Below are 25,728 nucleotides of genomic sequence, written 5' to 3'. Positions count from 1 at the left end.
AAAGAAGGCTAGGCTGAGAATCTTGGGGCCTGCACATAAAAATCATGTGACATGGATGTTGTAGTATGGAGGGGAATTGAATGAGACTGAGTAAAATTTGTGACTGGATCCAAAATTTCATCTAATGCAAGGAACTTTCCTATAGCTGAGAGTCTAGTTTCACATTGATTTATCCATCACAAACAATTCTTTTTTGTGACAGCTGATCTGTTTATCAATACATACATCGCTCATCTTTGTTTATAGGAACAACATTTATGCCATCGAGCTGGACAGAGCACATGAAAATGAAATTTACTATAAAAATGTAAGTTCTGTTTTATTATTCTCATGCCAAGGCACTAGAAAAATGAGCAATTAATAGGGTAGGTGGGAGAAACATTCCAGTCTTGTTCATAATCTCTCAGTGATTACAAAGAACAGCACATATTAGCACAGGGGACTTTGAATGAGATGCCATGTCTTCTCATAATAGCTCTGTATAGTACTTTCACTATTCCAAGTGCTTCATTCATTATTTCATTGCAGTCCTTACAACAGCCTTCTAAGGTGGGCCAGTGTTTTATCCCCATATTGGAAATGGAGGTGGAAAGAGAGGGAGAAAGCCTTGCTAGAAGCTACCAAGAGAATTCATGGCATTAATTGGAAATGAGATCCTCTCAGGTCACAGCTCCTCTGCTTAGCCAGTATATTTACATGTTTCATGGTATGTGCGTTATAGATTCAATGAAATTTAGGGCGTTTTCGCACTGACCTTACTCGGGAGCGACGTCCCTCTTCACCACGCAGCGTCTGCGCGGATTTCACACTAATTGCTCCGCAGAACCCGGAAGAGCCGCAAAGACCCGCGGCTTTTGCGTCCCAAATGTAAACTGGTTTTTGGCCAGTTTACATTTGCGACACAAAAGCTGTGGGACTTTGCGGCTCTTCCGGGTTCTGTGGAGCAATTAGTGCGAAATCCGTGCAGACACTGCATGGTGAAGAGGGACGTCGCTCCCGAGTAAGGTCAGTGCGAAAACCCTCTTTATTAAAAAAAAAGTCTGAAGAGTTTATCTGTTCTATTCCTTTATCATTCTGGAATTTCATCCTTTGCTGTAATTCACATTTCCTTAATCTCTCAAAGTGGAGGATGCAGTCTGCTATATCTCTCAGAGTTGAACTAAATATGATGTTTGTCATGCATTCTCCAACTGTCCTGTTGATGCTTTCACTATGGGGGACGGAGGATCTTATCATCATGGAAGTAATTATGGAATGATATATTCCACATATGTTAAATACATATAAAACAAATGTAGGATTGGGGGGGAAAACCCCTTTTTTATCCAACCCTTGTTTTATCTAAGACCGTTTTCGCACACAGCTTACTTTGCAGTCACAATCCTGTTCTCTCCGCAGCGTCCGGTTGGATTTCCCACCATCTGTGCCGGAGTTACGGGAAGTGCCGCGGCTTTTGTGCAGCAAAACTGGGTTTTGGTGGCTTACGTTTGGGTTTTAGTGGTTTACGTTTGCTACGCAAAAGCTGCGGCACTTCCTGTAACTTCAGCACAGATGGTGAGAAATCCAACCAGATGCTGCGGAGGGAACAGGATTGTGACTGCGAGGTAAGCTGTGTGCGAAAATGGTCTAAGCCATATACCCATATATTATGTATGGATTGGAACATATACCCATATATTATGTATACATTGGAAGTTAATAGAAGTTCACTGTGCATCAATGAAACAGTTGATGTAGCAGAACTATAGAACAGGTCAAAACTATCCATTCCTTACCATACAGTGGCTAGATTGAAGACAAGAAAGAGTTAGATCCTACCAGCTTTTCAACTCCATTTTGTTCAGTTCTATTCTTCACAGAAGGCCCCATTCTGCATGGCTTTTGTCTCTGCTGGTCCCAAGATTCCTGACATGGCTTTTTTGATACTCCAAAGGTGGACTTTCTCCTTCTTCCACCAGTAGAAATCTATTAGGTCCGACCAAAACACTTTACTAATGTGTTTCTATTTTTTTGTCTAAGTAATTTCATTTGCTTTTTTAAATTTTGTCACGTGAGTCATTCCTTTAAAAATAATTTAATAGTCATCAAAATTAACTGAGTATTATTAATCCATGGACTCTGCTGGCCCATTTGCACAGCAAAAATTGTAGAAAACTTACAATACATTTGTATCCAATGACCTTAGGTGGACTATTGTATTTGGAATCCAATACAATGGACTGGATCCAGCCAGTCATTATGCTCTTTCTTTCCCCATTCTCAGCTTTTCTACAGCCCCTGTCCCACATGACCTTTCTCCATGCTTTCTCAGATAATCAACATAGCTTTATGGGGTGGTCAAAGGGAACCTGGCAGGAAAGCTGGTTGAATCCAACCCAATACCTTTATTTGTTGTAATGTATTGATTTCTCCCTCCTCGCCACTCTATTCTTGTAGAGGCTGATGTGGAATCCTGATCAAGAACAAAAAGAAAAATGTTTATCATTTGGGAAAACTGAGGTAATCAGTTTTAATTTCTCTTGCAGCTTTTCCCTCCTGTTTAATTTAGTGACTGCTACTTCAGAATTATCTCTTTGATTTGGAATGGACTATATGTTTCCTACTTCAATAGTAACTGCCCCTTCATAAGCCCAAAGGATGAAGCATTGGATTGAATCCCACCAGTTTTTCCAATTGATGGAGGATAATGCTATCAAGCAGCAGTTGACTTAAGTGACCATGTAGAATTTTCAAGGCAAGAGATGAGCAGAGGTGGTTTGCCATTTCCTGCCTCTTTGTAGCAACCCTGGACTTTCTAAGTGGTCCCCTATCCAAGTACTAATCAGGACTAAACCCTCTTCTGAGATCTCTCAATTCCACTCCTAATTGTAGTTTCTATCCTGTGAAGCTATTGTCCATGCACAGTCCAAGACCCCTATGTATGCCTTTTTCAGTGGTCAAATTGATCTCTCTTCCCTCTTTTCTTAGAAAAAAAGCTGATAAGCTCTGCCTCACTTAAGTAAAATGCACAAGGGAGACTCCTCCAGAAGCAGTTTTGAGTCATAATGGAGTACAATGTGACAAAATGTGACATTGGGCATGTCAACATTATGAATGTTTAGAAGCACCTGGGACTCAGTAGGTTGTATTGGCCACATTCAATGCTATGTTTGTTAGAAACAGAAAAAAATGCTGGTGTGCTGTTCCCCTCGGGATAAACTGAGAGCTATAGCTGTTTGTGTACATATTTGAAATGGAGGAGGAGTCTCATTAAGCCCTGCCAATAACCAGAAGTAAGAGAAGTGATTACATAAGTTAGCTTTAGAAACCATTGCTTCTTGCAGTTGCTGCTCTACCTACTGACCCTTTATAACATGAAACTAGCTAGTTGTGTTGCAAGGCCCCACAATTTTTTTTTCGGATTTACTTCAGAAAGGCCAGAAGGAAGTGACCTACTTCACTTTGTAACAAGAAGGTAACACTAAATAGGATTGGGGATTTTCACTGTTACGCTCTACTAAGAAAAAGCACAGGCTACCAGTAGGTATGTAAGAATACCTGTCGAGCACCTTGAGGCATCTGAAACTGTAGGCAGGTTGGTGTTGAGCCACATCAACCAACAAAGGACACCAATGCAACTACAGTTTCCTCAGTTCCTATAAGGCAGGTGATTTTAATACAGCAAGAAGAAAGACCATTGCCTGCCTTCTATATAGGGTTGCCAGCCAGTGGCATTTGGCAGGATACTGCGATGGATAGGAAAGGGGCAGAGACAACATTGCAGCAACTTTGTGATGTCACTTTCAGGATGAACCTGAAAGTTATGTCATTGCATCAGTGTGACACTCTAGAATTCACCAGAAATCGGCCCCTTCCCAGCCGCACTGGCAACGCCAGTTATAGGCTGGGGGCCACGCTTTCCCCTCCCAGAAGGAGGGAGGCTGACTCCGGCTTCTCGGCCATCCGGGAGTTAAAGGATGGGGCGTGGTGTCGAGGCTATAAAGCCCTGGCCCCCGCTCGTGTGGCGCAGTTCTTTTGTGGCTCTTGGCAGGGAGAGCCACGTCGTCAGTGCGTGCGTCAGGCCGAGGCTTGAGAGCGTGAGGCAGGGAGTAAGCGCGGCACGAGCCTTGACAGCTCTGCAGCTGATCGGGGCTGTAAGGAGCAGCTTGGAGCATTTGCTTTGCGATGGCTACAGGGCGGCAAGCATGTGGTCGGTTTCGGAGTGGCGTAGGGACGTGGAGATTGATCACGGGGCTGATAACAGCCTGAGTCAGGCAGTGTAGGGCACTTGGTGAGGCCTGAGGGCCCCCTGCACCACCTTTCCCCCGCTGGTGGCTGAGCTAGAGGGGTCGTCTGAGGAGTGCGGGTGCCTTTGTTTTGGTAATCATTTTGAGTTTTGAGTAGGCGCCCCCCCCCTCCGCTTGCGGTTTCGGAAAGGGGAGGTGGCTCAGTGGTAGGGCATCTGATTGGTAAGCAGAAGGCCCAGGTTCAATCCCCAACATTTCCAGATGTAAAGGGTTGAGGCTAATAGACATGGAGGGCCTCAGCTTGAGACCCTGGGGAGGCTGCTGCCGGTCTGTGTGGTCAGTACTGACTTGGATGGACCCAGGGTCTGTTTCAGTATAAGACAGCTTCATATGGTCATATGCTAATTTACTGCTTCTCCTTTACCTATATGTAAGGAGGACTGATAATTTCCATTTCCTCATATTGGTAGTATTGTGTGTACACACACAACTTTATACCTTGAACATAAAACCTTGTTGGTCTTAAAGGTGCCACTGGGTGCAAGCATTGTTCAGAGGGAAACCAGCCTGTCAAGAGGCAGGCCCAGCAACCCAGTTCCCCGGGTGACTTGGGCACGGAAGCCCAGCTCCGGCAGGCCGTTAGGGCCTAGAGGGATGCTTAGGAGCAGCAGAAAGGCGCAGCAGGTGCTCCCACATGGGAAGGGCACTGCAGGTCGACAGTCCGGTTGTCCCAGCTAACTTTTGAGAGGGAGGTTCTGGCTCGTCTTCCTGCGTTGCAGGGCGGAGCCGGGGACGTGGATATGCGGCTAAAACGGTGATAGCGGGGGACCTTCCTGGGCCTGAGGTGTGCTTATGCATCCCCTCAAGGCCAGAGTTTTGTTTGGTGCGCCACGCAGTACCCTCCACCGACAGTTGCTAAGGCGTCTTCGCAAGGCACCTCTGCTTCTCAAGCAGAGCCAGGCGAGCTGTCATTGTGGGGGCAACACTAGTGGTTATAGCAGGGAAGTGGCCAGGTATCAGTAGGGTGCATGGATTTACCTTCTGAGTCCTTTTGGGGCCGTCCCCTTCCATGTCTTCTCATATGGCGATACGGCGTTGCCCTTGGGGAACCACTTTGCAGTGGTGACCTGGGATAAGATTTTGTGGGGTAAATACGTGATGTGTTCCGACCCTCTTTGGAGAGGTGGAAAGAAGGACAAAGGCGGACCTAGATGACAAGGAGAATGAGAAGCTGAAACAGGGATCGGTGGATAGGACCTGGTCCAATTGGCTGCCAGGTTTCCTGATCCATGTTGGGGTAGTAGCTAGGGTACAGCCTTTATGGGCCGCAGCTCTGTTCGATGTTGCGACATAGCGCACTGTGTATATATGGACTTCGCTGGTGTGATGTGGTTGCAATACGATGAGGCCTTTAGGATCAGGGCTGCGGTCAACTCAGGGCTCCCTTGCGACCCGATTAAGCATCAGCTTTGGCTGCAGTTGATGTCCCCGGCAAAGCCCAATTCAGGTGACAGGGCCGATAGCGGGCACCTAGGGCATAAACAACAGATTAGCGTGGGTGCCTGCAGTGCAGTTGGCCAGTTGGGTCAGCTCCGGCTGCTATGTGGGAATTTATGTTTAAGGGCGTGGGTTCCTGGAAGGCATGAAAATTTACATATGAGTGCCCGCTATGTGGGGTGTCACATGCCTCCTCAGCTTGCAGTAAATCCAAAGCAAAGGCTGGGTCAGGACACCTTGGGGGGGAAGTAACCTGTGGCTGCCAAAAAAGGGGGGGGACTCAGTCTAATGTGACTGAGGGTACTTGGGCGGTTGTTGTGCAATTACCCCCTGATGGTGTATAGGGTCTATTTGATGGATGGTTTAACCCATGGTTTAGGATCCTGTAGCAGGGACTTTGGTCCCTTGTATGTCTCCTAACCTTTGTTCGGTAGTGGGGACTGAGCACGTGGTTCAGGCAAAAATAACTAAGAAGGGTGTGGAGGACAGGGTCCTCTGCCAGTACCCACTTTACAGGTATCCCCCTTGGGTTTATCCCCCTTGGCGCCATTTGTCTTACTCCAGGGGCGGAGCAGTGAATGATTCCATTCCAGAGGTTCTCTGTTTGGTCGGGTACACCTCGTTTGAACAATCGGTCAAAGCGGTTCTGGGTTGTGGTGCGTGAGCTGCAATGGCAAGATGTGACATTAAGTCAATGTTTCGCCTTTTGCCCGTGCACCCAGAGGATTTCGATCTTCCGGGTCTTGCCTTTGAAGGAAGTATTACATGTATAGGGCCCCATCCAGGAGATGCTCAGTATCCAATGCTGCTTGGGAGCGGTTAGTTCCTTTATGGAATGGGCACTTTGGATCAAGTCTGGGTTGGGAGTTATTGTTCACTACCTGGATGCCTACCTTTCGTGAGCCCTGCCGGTTTAGGGCAATGTGCCAAGTGGCTGCGGTCATTTGAGGACCTGGCGCTGGAGCTTATGGTTTCATGGACCCCGAAAAGACAGAGTGTGTGCAACATTGTGGCTCCTGCGAGGGCCTTCTTGCAGGGCCTGTGTTATGCCATGGGGCTCCTGCGGTTCCCTTGCCTAGAGTACGAATGACCGCAGGCATGCGGATGGATCTAGCGGTATGGGTGGAATTTTTGGATCCTTCAATGGAATTTCCTCTTGGAGGAAGGACTGGAAGCTGAGCTCCAGATATCTCGGATGCGGCAGAGTATATTTTTTAGGGACATCGTGCGCGGAGCAATCGCTCAGCGTGGTTTGACAGTGGGTTGTGCTGTGATCTTACCTTTTGGAGTCTTTCCTATTTTAGGAGCCATTTGGCTTTTGGGTGAGCAGCCAGCCATCCATACAGTCCATTTCTGGTATTATAGCATGCCCATGGTACATGTTATCAACTCCTTGTCATACAGGTCACTGGTGGTGATGAACTTCGTGCAGTCATTTATTTTGTGATGCCTCCATTTGTTTTTGGCAAGGCATGTTCTGGGGGCGAGCAATGGGGTGGTGGACACTTTATCTCATCAGCAGAGCGAGCATTTTGGCCAGCTTGCTCTTGAAGCGGACCTGCAGCCAGTGCGAATGCCACCGGAACTTTGGCAGCTTGGGAGGCAGAAGCTGGTATGGCAATTCTGACTAGCATGGGCATCAAGTACTGAAAAGCATATTAAAGGGTGGGAGTTGCAGTTCCGGGTTTTGAGGAGGGCTGCAGGGCTCATGGACACCTGGCTGGCCTCAGTGGTAGACATTATCCAATTTTGCATCTATCAGAAGGACAGAGGGTTAGGTATTAAGTCAGTTAAAAGCCAATTGGCCGCACTGGTTTTTATTAGTAAAGTGTAGGGCCTTTCAGAGGGCCCCGGCGATTTTAGAGGTAGGAAGATGTTGGAGGGCAGGGCAGGAGAACGGGGGCTGAGGGCGGTGGCCGATCAGCCAATACCCCCCCCCCCTCAGTGCTCAAGGGATCATAGGATCCGGCCCGAGGTATGCTTATCTTCCTTTGTGGCCGCTCTTTTTCACGCGGCCTCTTTGGTTGCCTTTTTTCGGTGCACTTCAGATCAGCGAGTAGGTAGTGCAGTCAAAGACAGACAGTTTTGACCTGGCGTTGTATGCCAGGGATGTTAAATTTGTGGGGAGACAGGTTAGGCTGACTGTACAAAGGTCAAAAACGGACCAGCAGCAGAGGGGCTTTGCCATTATGACAAGTTAATGTGTAGTGGCGGAGCTGCGCTCAGTCAAGGCCTTGGAGCAGTATTTACCGCTCAGGGGTGAGGGTGTTGGCCTGCTGTGTCATTACGGCAATGCCCCCCCCCCTTACAAAATATCAATTTTGGGCAGTGTTAGGTAAGGCACTGGCAGAGCTGGTATCGGGGTGTGTGTGTAAATTTGGAACACATTCATTTTGAATTAGAGCCGCATCTATGGTGGCATCAAGGGGTTACACCCCCCCCCCCCAGCCATATGTTGAATTAGACGGTAACGGTCAGCAGCCTATACTTTATGTTTGCACGTTGGCCTTTCAGTGAGTGTGTTGGGGGCACATGAGCAATGGGCAGCCCACAGGCATGATTTTCTGGTTTGACTGTTTTCCTGTTTTTCAGGTGCTGCGGCTTGTAGAGAGAACTGGCGAATTCTTATATGCGGGCACAGCATGGTTTTGTGGCCCACTGGGCCAGGAGATCGCCAGTGGGCATCCAGTTGGGTCTCAGCGAGAGGGCGACGGTTGAGGGGCTGGGTCGCCGTGGCCTACGCTGGCCAGGGATCATGCCTCTGTTGTTCCATGGGAGGAGTGTGCTTTCTCCACACATCCTGGTCATCCATCTGGGGGGTAAAGACCTGGGTTGTATGAGGGGGAAGCCCCCCCCCTTTTTTCTTTGCAGGCACAGGAGGATCTGCGGGCCATTATGCAAAGATAGCCTGGAGTCACTTGGTTTTGGTGGCATTTTTGCCAATAGGGTCTGGCAGTCTGCCCTGTATCCCGGGAGGATTGAATGTGCCAGACTTAAGGCCAACCGGGCCTTGCAAAAAGCCATGGAAAGGGGGGGGGGGAGGAGTTGGACATATTTCTTCCCCACCTGGACATACGGGTTGAGAATGCTGACCTGCATAGGTCGGATGGGTTTCAGTTATCTGAACTGGGTACCCGGGCCTTTTTGAACGAGCTAAGGCAGGGGTTGCGGTCGGCTCTGGGCCGTCCGGTGGGCGCTAATGCCTAAGCAGAGGCTTGGCATTGGCAGTGGCAGTGGCAGTGGCAGGATGAGGTATTGGCTACAGTCTTTTCAGGGGAGCACCTATGGCTCTGCACCAGTGGGAGCATGTGGTCTGTATGAACGGTAGATGGGCTTTACGGCTCGATGCTGGGAGTGCAGATCACGGCAAAGCCTCACCGGGGTGGATCTTTCCTGAGTGATTGATGCTGACAGAGGTGGAGGTGGAGTTTGGGCCTGGCCACTCAGCACCAGTCAGATGATATTGGGCTCGTGCTGGGGGCAGGGTGGCTTGCCCTTCTAGGACAAGGTGGGGTCCTGTGTTTTGACCCCAGGGCTTGTTCTTGTAGGCCTATACCTCTTGCCACCCTTATTTGTTCAAGTTATTTTTCAATAAAGCGGCCTGTGTTTTTATCCAACATACTATGTCTGCCTCTTCATTCCAACTGGGGGGCAAATCGGCCCCTTCCCAGCCGCACTGACAATGCGTTTTGCCCTCCCAGAAAGAAAGAGGCTGACTCCAGCTTCCCGGCCATCTGGGAGTTAAAGGATGGGGCGTGGTGTCGGGGCTATAAAGCCCTGGCCCCCGCTCGTGTGGCGCAGTTCTTTTGTGGCTCTCGGCCCACCCACCCGCCCTAAGCAATACAGGTTTTTACCGGTCGCCTTATTAGGGGCCAGGTAGGAATTTTTTTCATTTTCACAGAATTGGCCTGTGTGAATTTGTTTTTTTGCCTACCTTGTACTGCTTGATAGTGTAGGGAGTTTGGGGAGAAGTTTGGTAGATTTGGTCGCTTGGCAGGATGAGGTATTGGCTACAGTCTTTTCAGGGGAGCACCTATGGCTCTGCACCAGTGGGTGCAGGTGGTCTGTATGAACAGCAGATGGGCTTTACGGCTCGATGCTGGGAGTGCAGATCACGACAAAGTCTCACCGGGGCAGATCTTTCCTGAGTGATTGATGCCAACAGAGGTGGAGGTGGAGTTTGGGCCTGGCCACTCAGCACCAGTCAGATGATATTGGGCTCGTGCTGGGGGCAGGGTGGCTCGCCCTTCTAGGACAAGGCGGGGTCCTATGTTTTGACCCCAGGGCTTGTTCTTGTAGGCCTATACCTCTTGCCATCCTTATTCGTTCAAGTTATGTTTCAATAAAGGTTTTTATCAAACATACTGTGTCAGCCTCTTCATTCAGACTGGGGGGACAAACTCTATGGCTTAATCTACATTTCTCCCATGTTGTGGGTGGCAATGGATGATTACCACTGGGAGGTCTCTCACTATTGTAGGAGACTTGGAAGCCTACTTCTGTCAGTTTTTTAGATAAAACTGCTGATGTAAAGGCTAAAGATTATTTGCTATTGCAAATTTTATCCTAACCCTAGCAATGAAACTTACTCCAATGTTAAAAAATCAGTTCATTTGCTGAAATATGTTTCTCATTTTTATGCAGGAGGAATGCCAGAATGTTTTTAAGGTTCTTGTGAAAAAAAGTGATAATGAATTACTAATCTGTGGGACAAATGCCTTTTATCCAATGTGCAAGTATCAGGAGGTATGGACATAAGAATGCAGCATAACATTCCTAGTGAATCAGACTAGTTAGTGTTATTTTTCATTTTTTAGATATTATTCATTATTTTAGATATAGCTATTGCTTCAGCTCCCCAACTGCTTCAACCAACTGCCTAACTGTCACCTCTTGACTGTTGGTAGAAGATCCCCCAATCAGAGTGAGTTCTGTTAGTTATCACTCATTTGCAGTTCCATTAGCTGTCACTCACATGGACTGCCTCTAAGCCTGCATAAACCTGCCTATCTATCACAGAAGCCAAGCAAATACAGTTATTGTATATAACACCAGATCCAACCAATGCAAGATGATCACATATCTTTCTTAGAAATCAGGGTAGCAGGGATGGTCCTCTGCTGCATAGCACTTCCTCAAGCAGTAGGTGCTCCCATTGCCCAATATCAGCATTTTTCAATGAGCCAGAAAGCAGCTAGTACCAGAGGAAAGTGCTGCAGAGCATATGACAGCCTGTGCAAGAGATGAACAGATATGCCAGCAAAAGCAAGGCTTAGGACCCTAGTCTATGTCTAATTCAGGAAAAAGCCATGCCTGTGTAGGTGTGTTGCATGCACAAGGTCTCAGGTCAATCCCTAGTATCTCAGATGAAAAAGGATCAGGTATTTGGGGAGTGTGAAAGACCTTAGACTCTGGAGAGCTGCTGTCAGTCAGAGTAGGCAATACTGACCATGTTATGTCTTTCAGTAGCCATAGGAAATAGTTTTTTATTGAGAAAACCTGCAAATGCACACACATTGAAATATAGTATAAGTTCATTAACCTTGCGCTATTCTTGGTTGTATAGAGGTTAAATAATAGTTGGGCTCTTGTATGAAGAAGATGATATGAAAAAGAATTATACCAAAGAGCCTTTTACTGCATACCTTTTTGCCAGAGGCAATTTAATAACACAGACCGATTTCTCACTAACATTGCTTTGCCCCCAGGCTTCTGTTTTCCCCAGCTCAAGTGACTGATTTTGCACCAGTTGCTCCATGGGTGCATTTTGCCATGGGGCTCCCTCCAGTTCCCCTTGTGGTTCCACAGTGCTGTCTTTTAAGGATTAAGAAACTGATAAATTTCCCACCAGTTGCCCTGTGGGCATATTTTGATATGGGGGCTCCCTCCAGTTCCCTTTGCGGCTTTGTGATGCTGTATCTTGAGGATTAAGAAATGGTGCGCCTGCAGAGCAACTGGTCAGAAATCGATCATTTCCGCTGGAGGAAAACAGAAGCCTGGGGGCAGAGCAACATTAGTGAGAAATCATAACAGTTTTTACTCTGATCTTAAATAAGGCAAGAAGAGAGTCTTACTGCTTTTGGAGTGAACCAAAGTAATTGCATGATGCCAAAGCTTTCTATTTATTTCTAAAGAGTTTCCATTCTTATTGTTGTTAGGTGGAGAATTTTGACTCCTTAGGAGATGCATTCAGTGGACGGGGCAGGTGCCCATTTAATGGAAAGGATCACAATATAGCATTGTTTTCAGGTAACGAGGGAGAGAAACACACACACTTGTAAATTATTTTCATTTTAAGAACTTTATATCTCATCTTTCTTTCTTAGAGCAGTGCCTAACAACATACTAAATGAGAACATAGAATAATAGAGTTGGAAGGTACATCCAGGGTCATCTAGTCCAACCCCCTGTACAAAACAGGAAATTCACAAATCCTTCCCCCTAAATTCACAGGATCCACATTGCTGTCTGATGTCTATCTAGCCTCTGTTTAAAAACCTCCAAGGAAGGAAAGCCCATCACCTCCCAAGGATGCCTATTCTACTGAGGAACTGCTCAGCCAGGAAGTTCTTCCTAATGCTAAGCTGGAAACTCATCTGATTTAATTTCAACCCATTGGTTCTGGTGCTACCTTCTGGAGCCACAGAAAACAATTCTACACCATCTTCAATATGATAGCTTTTCAAGTATTTGAAGATGGTGATCATATCACTTCTCAGCTGTCTTCTTGTTTTTCACCTACTAAAAAGCTGGATGGATCCAGCTCACACAAATAATAGTGCATGTATATAAAGACCAAATATAAATGATTTCCTTATGAAACCATTTTTTGAATAACAACAACACAACGCTCAAGACTAGCATGAAGGCCAGCAGCAATGAGATCATACGAACCTCCACAGAAAGGTCATCCATAACAGTGGGACTGTTACAGAAAAAGGCATGAGACAGAAAAAGGTGTGTTGGCCTAGGATCTGAGAGATGTGGGTTTTAAACTCCGCACTCTCATGAAGATCTCAGGGTAAGCATGGTCAGCCATTCTCTCACAGAGTTTGTCCAGTTAAAGCACAATTTTGCCCTGAGGCAGTTTACTTGTGCGCCCCCTAGAACTATACCACAGTTGGCTTTTTAGGGGCAAAACAACATGTTACAGGAGGCTTGATGGCTTTCCCGTGGATGGGCAAAGACTGAGAGAAACTTGTGATGGTTTGCATAACTATGACTAATGGTGTTTGATAAGATTGTCAGGTGTAGACTGAAAATGTTAAATGTTTTTCTGATGAAATTGCTGAATGTAAATGAACAGTGCAAGTGTATTCTGATGACCCCTGAATACAGGATGGGAGAGTCTATCACACTATATGATTAGCGTATTAGGATAAGAAGGCATGGGAGTGTGACCAGGTGCAACCAGGGAAGGGAATTTTTTTCTTGAGAAACCCACTAATGAGCTATTTGTAGCTCTATTGAGGGTGGAGAGAGTTCTGTTAGCAAGTCAGTACCCTAACTGACCTTCCCAAAATAGCTTTTTCCAGGCTAGTCTGGCCAGTGCCCATTTTGTTTGCTTCATCTCCATTTTGTTTTTACTTCTAGCTGAGGCTGTGCAGTATGCACATGATTTGCAGGTTGATATTTTAAAAGGGCCATATTGAACAAACATCTTGTATCTTGCCTTAGTCACTTAGAAATATTAATGAAATTAAACTATATAATCAGTAACAAAAAACAATCATTGTAGACATCAGATAAGACACACAGCAGTAGTAGCCCACACAGCTAAATGCTCTTAATATTGGGACTTCCAGTTTCGGTGGCTTGCCATTGAAAGTGGCTCAGACGGTCGCGACCTGAGCCGCCTTCAAATTGGCCCATTGAGGGATTGCCTCCGAAGGCAGACCCGATTCTGAGACCCAGGGAGGGTCTCGGAAGGCAGGGGAATCAGAGCGGTAGAGCAGGAAAGCCAGCGGAGGTGGCTGCTTCCTGATCCCGCTCTTCCCGAGTCTCAGCGTCCCAATCACCATTTTTAAATGGCCAAAAGTCAGCCACCGGTTTCACCTCCTTTCTTTTTTTCAACACTCTGCATTCTGGATCTACAATCAACTTTAAGAAGACATGGATTCTTCTACTGCTGTAAGTCTTATCTCTTATATTCCTTTGGATTTGTGATAAAGAAGCAGGATTTGTGATAAAGAAGCAGGAACAAACTTTAAGTGAGGCAAAAGTTTGAAAAAGGGGGGAGGGAACTCTCCCCTTTTCTCTTCCAAGGCTTCAAAAAGTTTCTGCCTATTCTGAACATTGAAATTACCTGCTGGAGACTACACTAATCTGAACTCTTTATGGGGCTTGATGCCTGAACTTAAATTGATTTACTACATTTATTGAAAGGAGGAAGAAGCTTTGGCTGAAAGACTTTTATTGACAAGTGTATAGGGATGTGAAGAGGTTTGGTAGCTGAAGCCTTGAAGTGTTTAAACTGCACTGGAAAGTTGGTGGCGACTTATCATTATACTTTAGGTCTTTTTGACTATAAGAAGATTTTTTACTTTTACTTTTATTTTTACTTTTCTTTCTCTGTGGATGTTAAAGAAGTAATTTTTTTTTCTTTTGCTCTGGATATAACTTTTAGAGTTGCTCTGATTTTCTAGTTTGTTCCTCTCTGCTCCTGGTTTATTTGTGGATTAATTTTTACCTGTTTTTTTTTCCCTCCTGTGGATTACTTTTTTCTCTTTTGTTTCTTTCTTCTTGTTTGTCGGTGGTACATCAGTTTTGATGGTTTTGCATTCAATTTGGGTCCTCATTTTTGGGATTACAAATATGGTGTTCAGCCCTGGATTATAAAGCTACTGATCTATTGTGTTGCATAGAAGATATTGGAGAGTCGAGGTGGAGAGTTGGCTTCCCTTTGAAATAATGCTGATGGAAAATGCTGGACAGTGAATTGTAGTCTACTGTTTTGTCTACTAAACTTCTACTTTGGTGAACGTTGTGTTTGTCAACATCCTTGGTGCTGTTTTGACTATCATAAACTGTTATGAGAAGCTAGAAGTCTGTTTCTTTTTTTAAAGAACTGTTTGGCAATAAGAGAACTCTTGGGAGAAGATTATTTCTTCTTTAAAACAAAACAGAGAAATTTAAAATAAAGCTTGAAGAGGTTGGGTTTTTTTAATTTCTGAGTGTGCTTACATTGAAATTATGGAGTGTAAAGCAGGAGCTATTCCTAAGGAGCCTCCCCCCAAAAAAAGACATTAAAGAAGGGAAACCATCTTATTCACCTGGTGGTCAATCAGGCCCAGGGAAAGTTACACCTACACATGGAGGCACGAAAGAATGGCAAACCACTTTAATGGCTACTATAACACGGATGGCAAGTAAAATAGACAACATAGATGAACAGATGACAGAGATTAAACAAGAACTCAAGTAGAATAGTAGACAGACAGTGGAGACTAATAAAGCTTTAAAAGCACTAGAGGGTCAGGTGTCAGAGAATATCCACAAAGTGGAACATCTGGGAAAAGAACAGACTTTACAAGACTCTAGACTTCTGCAGATGGAAGTAGATAAAGCAGCCTACATATTGAGGTTTCAAAACATACCAGAAGAGAAAAATGAAGATTTACAGAAAATGTTAAGTGAAGCCTTGGCTGAAATTCTACAGGTGACTCCACAGAGAATGAAGGAGGAGTTTGATCAAGTTAGAAGGGTCCCATCAAGTTATACAAGATGAAACAAATTACCTAGTGAAATACATCTGAGGCTAGCAAGAAAAAAGATTAAAGATGACATCTTGAAACAAGTAAGAGACAGACCCATGGTGATAGCTGGAAACACGGTGAAAATTTTAAGAGAGGTTCCTTGGCCAGTGAGACAAAAAAGGAGAGATTATCAAGTACTAACAGATTTTCTGAAAAGAAGAGAGATACCTTATATGTGGCTAATGCCAGAAGGACTTCTTTTTACGTACCAGGAGAACAGATACAAGAGTAATTCCACTTTCAAAGCACAGAATTTTTTGGAAAGTATAAAGAGCAAAGAAGGTAAAGAAAAAGATGATGAGGAAGATCAAGAAGAAGAAGGATCTGCTGATGAAGACCCAAACCAACCACGGAGGTATTGTACAAGACAACAGTCCAAAAAAGATAAGAAAGATAGTAATAAATCAAGTGGATAAGAGATTGGATGTTGTTGAAAGATAAGGGACAATTGCTGTTAGAAGGTCATGGTTTGAATATGGGATGGCATGCTTACGTGTGGTATCAAAGACTTGAAGGCCACTCTTATTTTAAGAATCATTGGTTTCAAAAACCTTTATATCATACATGGTCATGGTTAAAGCCAAAAATCTACTCAAAAGTCCCTAGATGGGTTTCACCAGTAGAAGCGTTTACTCACCCAAATCTTTTAAAAGTAAACCAGAATTACAGATATGAGGATTTGTTGAGAAAAGACAATCAACTGAAAACCAAAGAAGAACTAGAAAATATGGACATCAAAATGAACTGGTGGATGAGAATGCAAGTTGAATCCAGATATGCTAAGGACAAGGTGATAGGCTTCACCAGTGAACAATATCTATTTGATAAAATTCTTTTGGGACCACAGGAAAAGTTAATTTCCAAACTATATGCATATTTACTTCAAATGAAAACACAAGATGAAGTTGTAAAGGACTGTATGGTCCAGTAGGCGAAAAATTTTGGCTATAACATTACAATAGAACAGTGGGAAAGATTGTGGAAATTCAATGTTAAACTAACCAGGTCAGTGACCTTTAAAGAAAACCTTTATAAAATGTTCTATAGATGGTACTTGACTCCACAGAAACTGAGTAAGATCTACTATAACATGTCAAATAAATGTTGGAAGTGCAACAAACAAACTGGTACTTTTTATCATATGTGGTGGACGTGTGAGAGGGTGAAAGACTATTGGAAAATGGTACATGAAATGTTACAGAAGATTATGAAAATTCAGATATATTTTAAACCTGAACTTTTTTTATTGAACATATTTCCAGAGGACTATTCTAAAGAAATGAGACACATGTTGGCACATTTTAACACTGCAGCTAGAATTCTTTTGGCACAGAGATGGAAATCTCAGGAAGTTCCTTCCAAAATGGATCTGGTGGTAAAAGTTTTGGAGACTGACTTTTTATCTCAATTAATGGCTGGAAAACCTAAAGAATAAGCGAGGAAGAGTTGGATGAAATTCTATGTTTGGTTGGACACTCAAGACTTTTAAGATTCTTTGATGTGATCTGATTTCTTTTTCTTTTTTTCCTGTGCTTACACTATAACATTTACTTTGAATTAAATTTTCAACTGTAGTTTGAATAAAATAGATTATTATAATATAACTAAAGATTTATACTATATAATTTTAAAATGTTTAGATTAAAATAATAATAAGAGATAACATATGTTAAGAAAATATGGTAGAACTATTCTAGGATTTTGGAAGGTATTTTACTAAAACAAGACCAGAATGTATTGTGCTTTTATCCCTTTTTCTTTTCTGTTCCCCATTTTTCTAACTGTTTTTGAAACTAATAAAAACTTTTGAAAACTGGTAAATGCTCTTAATATTGCAGCTTTAGCAAGGCAAAATGATGGGATACAACCCACTTCATTGCATGATATCTGTGACATTTTCAAGCCAAGAGTTACTCAGTGTTGTTTTTAATATCCTGTTCCAATGACTGATGTAGAAATCTGATTGTACTCTCCCCCCCGCTTTCCATCTCCCTTCTTTTTCGTTTCCAACCCCAAAGATGGAAATCTGTATTCTGGCACTGTGACCAACTTCCTATCAACAGATCCTGTTTTTCAGCGGACTCTTGGAGACCTTCCAGAACTGCGAACAGCTAGTATTGATTTCGACTGGCTTTATGGTAAATGAACTAGGAAGGAGAGGTGAAAGGCAGTCAATGTGATTAGAACTTTGAATCTCTATGAATATATAAACCTCAAGAAAGAGATACCAATATAGGATATACCTATTTTTAAAACTGGATATTTCATTTCATTTCATTTCATTCATTCATATTAAATTTATATCTCGCCCTCCCCTAACAGGCTCAGGGCGGCTTACAACAGTTAAGACAACATAACATTTTAAAACAAGATATACAATAAAATCATTTCCATACATTTTACAATCATTCCATTCAAGATGTACATTGATATTCTAATTATTTACTATGGGAAATGTTTAGTTTATTTATTTTAAAAACCTTTTTTGCTGCCTTTTCATCCAAACAGGATCCCCAATACAGTGAACATCAAGGCATTCAGACTTTTAAAACAGTTAAACCGTTTTTTAAATGTATATGTAAAATACTCAACATTACAATAAAAACATATAGGAACACAAACACAACACAATCCAGGGAGAAAGTCCAATAAGAGTTTACTGGAGGTATAAAAACTAACAAACAAAGGGTCTTCACTTGCTGTCAGAAAACAATGACAGAAGAAGACAGATGAATCTTTCTGAGGAGAAAGTTTTGAAGTTTCAGTGCCATAGATGAGAAGGCTTTTCCCTCCTCAAATCCCACCCCCCTAGCCACAGATGGGGGCACCTGAAGCAGGGCCTCTAAAGATAACCAGAATAGATGAGTAGATTCAGATGGAAGAAATCAGTCCTTAAAGTATGTCGGCCTAAAGCCATGTAGGGCATTAAAAGGCTGTACCAGCACCTTGAATTGGTCTCATAATTAAAATGGGAGTCAGTGTAGATGCCCAAGACTGGAGTGATATGGTCCCTGCAACCCACTCCAGTAAATATTCTGGCTGTAACATGAGGCTGGGCACTAAAAGTGTGTAGACAATTTCTGCCATAGTGGTGGTACTGTTGGCCCTTCTCTTGATCATTTTAGGTATTTATTTATGTATTTATTTATTTTAGTATATTTCTATTCTGACCATTTCCCATAGGTCTCAGGGTGGAGTACAACATATGATAAAACAATAAAATGCAGTTAAAAACATTTTATTAACAGACAACTCAACAGCACTCAGAAAACCTTTCCATCATCACATATTGCCCAGCCTGGCTGTCTCACATCATGATATCTCATAGAGATGGCAGATATTAGTCCATTTTATAGCACAGGTGACAGTGGCAATTTCAAGGTGTTATGAGGTCTAGAGCACTTAATCCTTGTTTCCCTTCCTGCCACTTCAAAGGAGTGGGAAACAAACCAGAAGGTTAAATATGGTGGTGAAGTGCCCTGAACAGTTAAACTGAATCAGTCAAAGACTGGTAAAAGTTTAGGGTGCCTTGACCTTCAAGGAAAGGTGGGTGATAAATATTTTAAGTAATAACTATATTAGGATACAAATGACTGGCACTCCCACCCCCATCCCTTGATTTTTCAGATGTGTCTGTGCTACTAAAACAGAAATGAATATATTTAGGTATAGATAGATATTAAAATTAAAATAAAACATTCATTACATTTTGCTCAGCTTTGTTTCCCTAGGTCAGTTTGACTGTTGCTTTTACTGGCTATCTTTTGCATTTTTTAAATCTACTTGGATGGTTTTATTGATATTGCATTATATCAATATTTATATCAATAATCCATGCATTTTCAATATTTAATACCAATTGATTTCCGTTGCTTTTTCACTGTGTGTTTTTTTGCTGTTTCTGTTGCTGTGAGCCACCTTGAGCAGGTCCAAACAAAAGTAAAAATACTCATTTTCTAAATGACTAAATCTTCATATTTGAATATGCATGATCCAAACCATCTGTCATATTTGCAGATTCTCACTTCATTCATGCCGTGGAATATGGGAACTATATTTATGTGTTCTTTTATGAAGTATCACTGGAACTCAAGAACGATGGCAAGGTAATAGGCAAAACTTTCTTACGGACCACAGAAAGTCAGGCATGCTGTAATAATAAGGACATTTGTAGACGATATAGCTGCTCATGCCAAAGGCTGGTTGAAATGTGACGGTATGATACCTGCATATATATTGACTTGTGCTGGTGGCAAAATATTGGTTTTCCCCTTTTCTGTTCAGCTAGAAATACAGCAAATACAGAGCTCCAAAAATTTTGAAGCAAGGAAGTGTCAGGCTGGATTCAGTTTGCTTTTCTGTTGGTGTAAAGTGGATAAGGAGATCTTTTCTGATGATCAACAAAATGCTATGCTGGGGCTCATGGGACTTCCATGTAGGGCAAAAGCGGGATGGGGGAAACAATAAACAGGAGAACTGGATGAGAGTGAGAAAAAATGACTGCATTCAACTTATCTGCATTTAGAAGACATTCATCAGAACAACGGAAATGAGAAATCTCTTTTGTGACTAATAGACATTTCCATTTCTTCATTCTATCTTCCTTCTTTTATTAAGGTAATTTTACCCAGAGTAGCTCGAGTTTGCAAGAATGACATGGGAGGAAAGAAAGTTCTCCGGAAACAGTGGACTTCCTTCCTGAAGGCTCGAATGATGTGTTCAGTTCATGGAGATATCCCCTTTTATTTTAATGTGCTGAAATCTGTTACAGACATTGTCAAAATCAATGATCGGGATATTGTTGTGGGAGTCTTCACTACACCTAGAAACAGGTAACTTTTACAGGAACCTTTCTTCTTCATAGTTGAACAATTTAATAAAGGTGTTTTTGTGTGTGTTGCTATGTGACGTCAATTTTTTTTTTAAAAAAAATATCCAATGCATTGTACTTTATCCAGTTGCTATTAAGTACTAAAGCATGTAGGGAGCAAGCCAAACTTTAAAGTGTAGGAAGTAAATTCACACACAAACACACAAATCTTGTTATGTTGCATTGTAAAATAACTTGTTGGGAAGTAAGTATCAGCTTAATAGTCAAGACTAGTCCTCTCTCATCAGAGCTTGGAATCTCAGCAGGTCAACCAGTGTCAGTCCTTGGATGTTAAGTCACTAAGGAAGCATGGGGTTGCTGTGCAGAGGAAGGCAATGGTAAACTACCTTTGCCCATCTTTTCCCCTGAAAAACCCAAGGTTCTGGGGTTGTCACAAGTCAGTTGTGACTCGATAGCATACAGTTATTTTGATTAAGGAGCCCTGTGGCACAGAGTGGTAAAGTCTGCCATGAAAACATTGTGATGGGACATCACTCCATAGTTGGAAACGACTGGTGCTTGCACAGAGGACTACCTTTACCTTTTTTATCCCCTTTTTTTCTGTTAGTTATTATGATTAGGGAAATAAACCCATTTGGAATACAAGAAAGAAGTCTTGTGTACCAAAAAATGGTAGGCTTTTGGCACACATGTCTCCCTTCCCTTATTCCAACTGGAAATGTTTGCTTCTCTCTGTACCTAGCAGAAGAACCAATTGGCTGCTAAATCTCTTTTGCACCCCCAGTCGGAATAAAGAAGCTGACACATAATTAAATGGGAAATGGGCCACTTTATTAACTTAAAACTCAACATGGCAAGGAGAACAACTATAGGACAAGCCCTGGGGTCTACCGCCGACCCCGCCAAGTCCATAAATGGGCGAGCCACGCCACCCCCAGCACGAGCCATAGCACTGTGGCTAGCACCGGGCCGGCAGGCCACGAATTATCCTCCCTTCACCTGAGCCCTGATCACTAGAAGGAGGCTAATAAGGGGAGGCTTGAATATGATCCGCATTACACAACATTGAGCCGTACAGCCCATCTGCCGTGCATGCGAATCGACTGCCCAAAACAGGTGCAAAGGCCTGGGTGCTCACCGGCAAGGTATAAATCCCTTGCTCCTTCTGCCACCGCCAATGCCAAGCCTCTGCTTAGGCATTTGCGCCCCCCGAGCAGCCATAAGAAGAAGAAGAAGAATTGCAGATTTATATCCCGCCCTTCTCCCTGAATCAGAGACTCAGAGCGGCTTACAATCTCCTATGTCTTCTCCCCCCACAACAGACATCCTGTGAGGTGGGTGGGGCTGAGAGGGCTCTCACAGCAGCTGCCCTTTCAAGGACAACCTCTGCCAGGGCTATGGCTAACCCAAGGCCATTCCAGCAGGTGCAAGTGGAGGAGTGGGGAATCAAACCCAGTTCTCCCAGATAAGAGTCCGCACACTTAACCACTACACCAAACAGGCACCAAGTCATTCAAAAAGACCCGGTTCCCTGAATCCGACAGATGAACACCATCCGCCTGATACAAATCAACCAACTCCACCCTAATACTAGGGTGGGGAAGAAAGGTACCTAGACCCCCTTCCAAGGCCTTCCTCAGGGCCTGATTTGCCTTCATACGGGCTCGCTTGATCTCTGAAGGATCCCAAGCGGCCTGCCAAATTCTCCATGGTAGGATGGTGGACCATATCAGACAAACTCCTGGCCATCTCCGCAGGATGACCCGAAGATCCGCCACCGCCTGTAGGGACAGGCCTTCCCCTTCATCAAACCCAGATCATTACCACCCAGGTGAATGACAAGAATGTGAGGTGAGAAACCGACCCTTCCCAAAAACAACAAAGACAGGAGCCCAGGCCATCTTAGCCCACGACACCCCAGCCATTCAACCGTAGCCCACTCGCTCAGCCCCAGCTGGGAGCCAATTGGCGATCTCCTGGCAAAGTGAGCAGCCCAGAAAATCATACTGTGCCCGCAAATGAGGATCTGCAGCCTCCCATGCCGAGCCACAGCACCTGGAATGAAACAACAATTAACAACTGAACATCAACATAACATGAAACCATTAACTCACGCCCTCAGGGGAACAGCAACGGATGAACATAGGCGCGGTATGCCACCGAACGCCAATGTCCCACCCGTTGGATAACCGGTCCAGGGTAACCCATTGCCGCTGCAGTTGATGCAGCCCCAATTCGGAAGGAATGGGTCCTGAACTTAAATCTTTCTAATCCTAACCTATCCAGGGCCCTTGATGTTACTGCCCAAAATTGATACTTTGTAAGGGCCCCCCCCCCTTTATGGCAGAAAAACAGGCCCAGAGCATTTCCCCGTACAGCCACATACTGCTGTAACGCTTGCACCGGGCATAAACCAGCCTCTGCACAAGGACCAAGCTCCACCGTGGCACCCTTCTGCCTCTGGTCAGTTTTGGATCTACAAATTGGCAACAGCACACTCTCGCCCTTAAATGTTACGTCGCTGTGCCGGAGTGCACTGTCAGACTACGTGACGACCTCACCAGTTCACTCACCCTTAAGGCACCAAAAAACGTGCTAAGAGACGCTGCATGAAACAGTGCCACCTCATAACTTGAATTGCACACCTCAGGCCAAATACCGCCCAACCCACTAAGTATTGACGGTGAAATGGGTTGCCTGGGGTCCGCCTGCACCCCGCATTCCCTAGACCAGCCCTCGAGCATCTTCTTAACCCTAAAATCATCAACGGACGCGGGGTACACTTGTGCCTTACTAATAAAGGTTAAGCAGCCAACTGACCTCGTATAGATTTAACCGTTAATCCTCTGTTTTTTTGTTGCACACAAAATTGCATCAGGTGAGCTACCGGAATGGGCCAATTATCCCCTAGCCCTGCCGAGATCCTAAAAACTCTAAACTGTAATGCCGCCCTCTCATAGGCTTTCCGGGTACTCAGTGCCAAAGCTAAAAGAATTGCCCTACTGGCTTCAGATTGCCAAGCTGCCACAGGTCCCGAGGCATCCGAACTGGCTGAAGATCGGCCTCTGGAGCCAACAGATGAAAGTGCTCCACCTGTCGGCGAGACAGAGCGTCTGCCACCCCGTTATTGACCCCTGGCACATGTTTCGCTAAAAACAGAATATTTAAACGAAGCCAGTGTAACGTGAAAAACCGGACTAGATTCATCACTGGTTTGGATTTGGAAGACAAGGAGTTAATAACGTGCACCACTGCCAAGTTGTCGCACCAAAAGTGCACAACTTGGTCAGCCAACTGCTCCCCCCACAAACAGACTGCCACCACAATTAGAAAAAAACTCTAAAAACATTAAATTCCTACAGATGCCGCTGACAAGCCAACCCTTAGGCCACTGTTCAGCACACCAATGACCCCTAAACAAAACCTTGAAACCAGAAGAACCTGAAGCATCCGAGGATACCTAAAGATCAGCCTCGACCCTCATGTCCTCTCGCCAAAAGGAAACCCCGTTAAATGTCTCCAAAAAACTCTTCCAAACCTCCAAATCACTGTGCATGCTTACTGTTATGCGCAATCTGTGATACAGTAGGCGCAGGGACCCCATGGCATCACAAAAGCGCCAAAGGAATGCCCTGCCCGGGGCAACCACTCTACCAGCCAATTTAAGATGCTCTACGAGTTGCTGCAATTCTAACAAGGACACTTTACGCTTTTGCTTCAGTGCAGCCAACCGATTCCTAAGCTGTTACACCTTCTCCGCTGGCAACCGCGAAGCCTGCTGGCAGGTATCCAATTTGATACCTAAAAATGTAAGCCAAGTGGAGGGGCCCTCCATCTTCTCATGTCCAAGCGGCACGCCAAGCTCGTCAGCCAGTGTCATAAACAGCTCTAAAAGCCTGGCGCAGCGCCCGGTCCCAGACACACCCACAAACAGGTAGTCATCTAAATAATGAACTGTCTCACCCCGCCCCGATCTATCCTTCAACAGCCATTCCAAAAAGGAACTGAACCGCTCGAAGGCAGCACAGGATACCGAGCATCCCATCGATAATGCTCTATCCATATAATACCTTCCCTCAAACTTGAACCCCAACAACTCGAAATTGTCCGGGTGGACTGGCAACAGGCGAAATGCTGACTTAATGTCGCATTTGGCCATTTCCACACCCGGCCTGCACCCCCACACAACCTTGACCGCCTGGTCAAAAGAAGTGTAGCGAACCAAACAGAGGTGATCGGGAATTCCATCATTCACCGACCCCCCGCTGGGGTATGAAAGGTGATGCATCAACCTATATTCCCCTGCTGTATTCTTAGGAACCACTCCTAATGGGGAAACCCTCAAACATGGAACCGGAGGGGCATCAAAAGGACCAATAACTCGCCCTTCCTTACATTCTTTATCTATCTTAGCCCTTACAACATGCTCGAGCCCCACAACAGAACAAAGGTTAGATGCACTACAGGGTGCCCTATGCCCCTGAAACAGGATCCTAAAACCCGCACTGAACCCTTCCCACAAATAATCCCTATCCGCAACCCTGGGATAGCCTTCCAGGAAGCACTTAAGAACTTTCAGATGGATGGGACTGGGACCCTTTACCAGGTGTCTGCGAATTAGCCCCACCCGCTTGGCGCTTTTGACCTCCTTTTTGCTTGGCTTTACTGCATGCCGAAAATGCATGGGGGCCACCGCATAACAGGCACTCGTGCCTAAATTTACATGCTTTCCACAAACATGCTCCTTGAGATGTGAACTCCCAACATAACAGCTGGGGTTGAACCGACTGACCCGCTGTAGGGCGGGCTGCTGATGTACCAGGCTGCCTATGCACTAAGTGTCCGCTATCTGCCCTATCACCCAGATTGGGCTTAGCCGGGGCCATCAACTGCAACCAAAGCTGTTGATTAATCTGGTCCCACGGCAGCAATGGGTTAATTGCTGCTCTCATCCTAAAACTTTTGTCGTATTGCAGCCAAGCTGCCTCTGCAAAATCAGTGTATGCCCTATAAATGATGTCGCAATACTGAAAAAATGGTGCAGCTCTTGCTGGCTGCGCCCGAGCGATCACTCCCGCATATATAAGGAAACGTGGCAGCCAATTGGCCCAGGTCCTATCAACCTTCCTCCGCCTGAACTTCTCCTTCTCCTTTTCATCCATTTCCTCTTTACTCTTCTTCTCCAATTCTCTATAGAGAAGACTAAACACATCAACGTATTCCCCCCCCCAAGATCTTCTCTCTTGTCGCGGGGGTCAAATGGTTCCCCAAAGGCATTGCAGAATCACCAAACGGGATAGCCAAAAAAGGCACTGACCCATAAGGGTTCTGTGAATAACCCCATTGATTGCAAGGGATGCCAGGCCATATCATTGATTGTGCCTCAGACATCTGTCTACCCCAAAGTAGGACCCCTGCT

The 25,728-nt window shown here is 44.6% G+C and overlaps 1 protein-coding gene across 1 annotated transcript in view; it reads left to right on the top strand.

Annotated features, from left to right (window-relative positions):
* Positions 1-25,728, top strand: part of LOC132583583 (semaphorin-6A-like) — a 46,803-nt gene that overhangs the window by 13,105 nt on the left and 7,970 nt on the right. Inside the window, exons 5-10 of the mRNA XM_060255207.1 lie at positions 247-307; positions 10,368-10,469; positions 11,882-11,972; positions 17,497-17,616; positions 19,496-19,584; positions 20,096-20,310. Coding sequence (XP_060111190.1) covers positions 247-307; positions 10,368-10,469; positions 11,882-11,972; positions 17,497-17,616; positions 19,496-19,584; positions 20,096-20,310 — 678 coding nt within the window. The remainder of the gene's footprint in view (positions 1-246; positions 308-10,367; positions 10,470-11,881; positions 11,973-17,496; positions 17,617-19,495; positions 19,585-20,095; positions 20,311-25,728) is intronic.

This window comes from Heteronotia binoei, chromosome 15, assembly GCF_032191835.1.
Source record: "Heteronotia binoei isolate CCM8104 ecotype False Entrance Well chromosome 15, APGP_CSIRO_Hbin_v1, whole genome shotgun sequence".
Classification (NCBI taxonomy): domain Eukaryota; kingdom Metazoa; phylum Chordata; class Lepidosauria; order Squamata; family Gekkonidae; genus Heteronotia; species Heteronotia binoei.
This window is presented reverse-complemented; position numbering and strand designations above follow the sequence as displayed.